This window comes from Plasmodium gaboni, chromosome 14, assembly GCF_001602025.1.
Source record: "Plasmodium gaboni strain SY75 chromosome 14, whole genome shotgun sequence".
Classification (NCBI taxonomy): domain Eukaryota; phylum Apicomplexa; class Aconoidasida; order Haemosporida; family Plasmodiidae; genus Plasmodium; species Plasmodium gaboni.
In genome coordinates, this window is record NC_031494.1 from 868468 (window position 1) to 870612 (window position 2145).

The window sequence follows — 2145 nt, forward strand, 5'->3', positions numbered from 1 at the left end:
CATTATATAATTTATTTATTATTATATTATTCTTTTTTAATAGTATTTGCATATTATCTGTTTTTTTATTTTCCTCACATTTAAGGTCCTCACTAAGGTGATGAAAATTATTATGATTATCATTATTTATATTATCACCATTAATATTATCACCATTAATATTATCATTATTTATATTATCATTATTTATATTATCACCATTAATATTATTATCATCCTTGAGATCCTTATGATGAATATCTATTTTTTCTTCCTTATTAAATATATTAAAATGTTCACTTCTTTTAAATACGTCTTCTTCATCTACACAATGTTGCTGCTCATCATATAACATATTACTTATGGTTTCTATTTCTTTATTATCTTTTTTGTCTTGTATATTTTCTTCTATATAAGGAGAACTATCATATGGATTATTAATGCATTCACGTGTTACACATTGTGGCAAAATGTATATACCGTTTTGTGAATCTATAAATGTTTCACTTTGTATTTTTAGAGTATCATTATAGCTAGATGTGTATTCTTCTGATATTGTTCCTAGATCATTTGAATATTTTTTATAATTATTCATTTGTTTATCTTGAATAGTAGGAAGTGTAATGTTATTAATATTAATATTAATATTGTTATTTTTATTCACATCTATATTTTTTAAAATCGTTTTTTCTTGTTCAGAATTTTGAGGAGATTCATATTCTGTATTTAATAATTTCATATTATGTATTAGGTTGTTTATATTATATGTATCTTTTTGTTGATTCTTATATGATTCTAGATTATTAATCTGATAGTAATATGAATCGTTAATATGATTATAATAAGATTGATTAATAATATTATTATAATCATCATCATAATGATAATTATTATAATTATAATTAAAATTAATATTATTATTATTATTGTTGGTGCTATTATTACTTTTTATGTTACTTTTAATTTTCATTTTATTTTCTTGAGAACACTTCATTTCTTCATCTGACATATGTGTACTCTCTATCATCTGGGAATTTCCAGAGTTTTCTTTTTTAATATATTCATCGTTAGATATAATATCTTTAGATGTGTAAACATTTTTTTTATTACTAAGGTTTGTATATAAATTAATAACATCTTTGATATTCTTATTAGATATATCGATATTATCATAAGAACAATCATAGTTGTAGTTGTAATTGCAATTGTAATTGTAATTATTATTCACAAGATGCTCATCACTTTTAATTATATTTTTTGTAGTATCATATTTGATAGTAGGAATATTATTTGTGTAATCTTTTGTTGCTATATACATTACATTATTATTTATATTATTTTGTTCATTCATATTTTTTATATTATGTTCTATATTATTATAATTATCTTTATTATTTCTATAATAATTTAATTCATAATCAATAAAAGAATTTATAATTTTTAATTTGTCTTTATTAATTAGATTTTTTTTATTTATATTTTCAATATTATCAGTGACATTTTTATCAATATTATTATTACTATTATTATCAATATTATTATTACTATTATTATCAATATTATTATCAATATTATTATTACTATTATTATCAATATTATTATCAATATTATTATTATTATTATTATCAATATTATCAATATTATTATTGTTGTTGTGATTGTTTATCTGTTGGTTATATGTATATAATATATTATCACCATTTATATTGTTATCATTTATTTTATTTTTGTATGGAATTATAACACAATCTTTGTTGTTATCAACAGTGTTATGTAAATAATTATCATTATTAATATTGTAAGTATTTGACATATCAACATTTTTAAATTTATTTTCTTTACACATATATAATGTGTTCATATTATTATCATGACTATCTATATTATTATTTGTAATATATTCATGTGAAGATCTATTATTTATATTATTCATATTTAATATTTCTTTATTATATCTAATTTCATTTACATTTTTATTATTCTCATTATTATGTTCTTGTTCGTATTCTTTTTTTATAATACGAATATTTATATTACGAAATATTTTCATCTTATTATTTTTATTATCATAAGGGTTGTGTTCTTCATTCTTCTTTTCATCATAATAAAAATTATCACTTGCATAATTATCAATTAATTTTATATTATTATTATAAAGAGAAAACT

At 18.0% G+C, this 2145-nt stretch overlaps 1 protein-coding gene across 1 annotated transcript in view; it reads right to left on the reverse strand.

Moving 5' to 3' along the window:
- PGSY75_1425600 (putative zinc finger protein) overlaps nucleotides 1-2145 on the reverse strand; it is a gene marked incomplete at both ends in the record, with an annotated part of 4477 nt that continues 2332 nt past the window's right edge. The window contains one exon of the mRNA XM_018787947.1: nucleotides 1-2145. This exon is cut by the window's right edge and continues 2332 nt beyond it. Coding sequence (XP_018639319.1) covers nucleotides 1-2145 — 2145 coding nt within the window.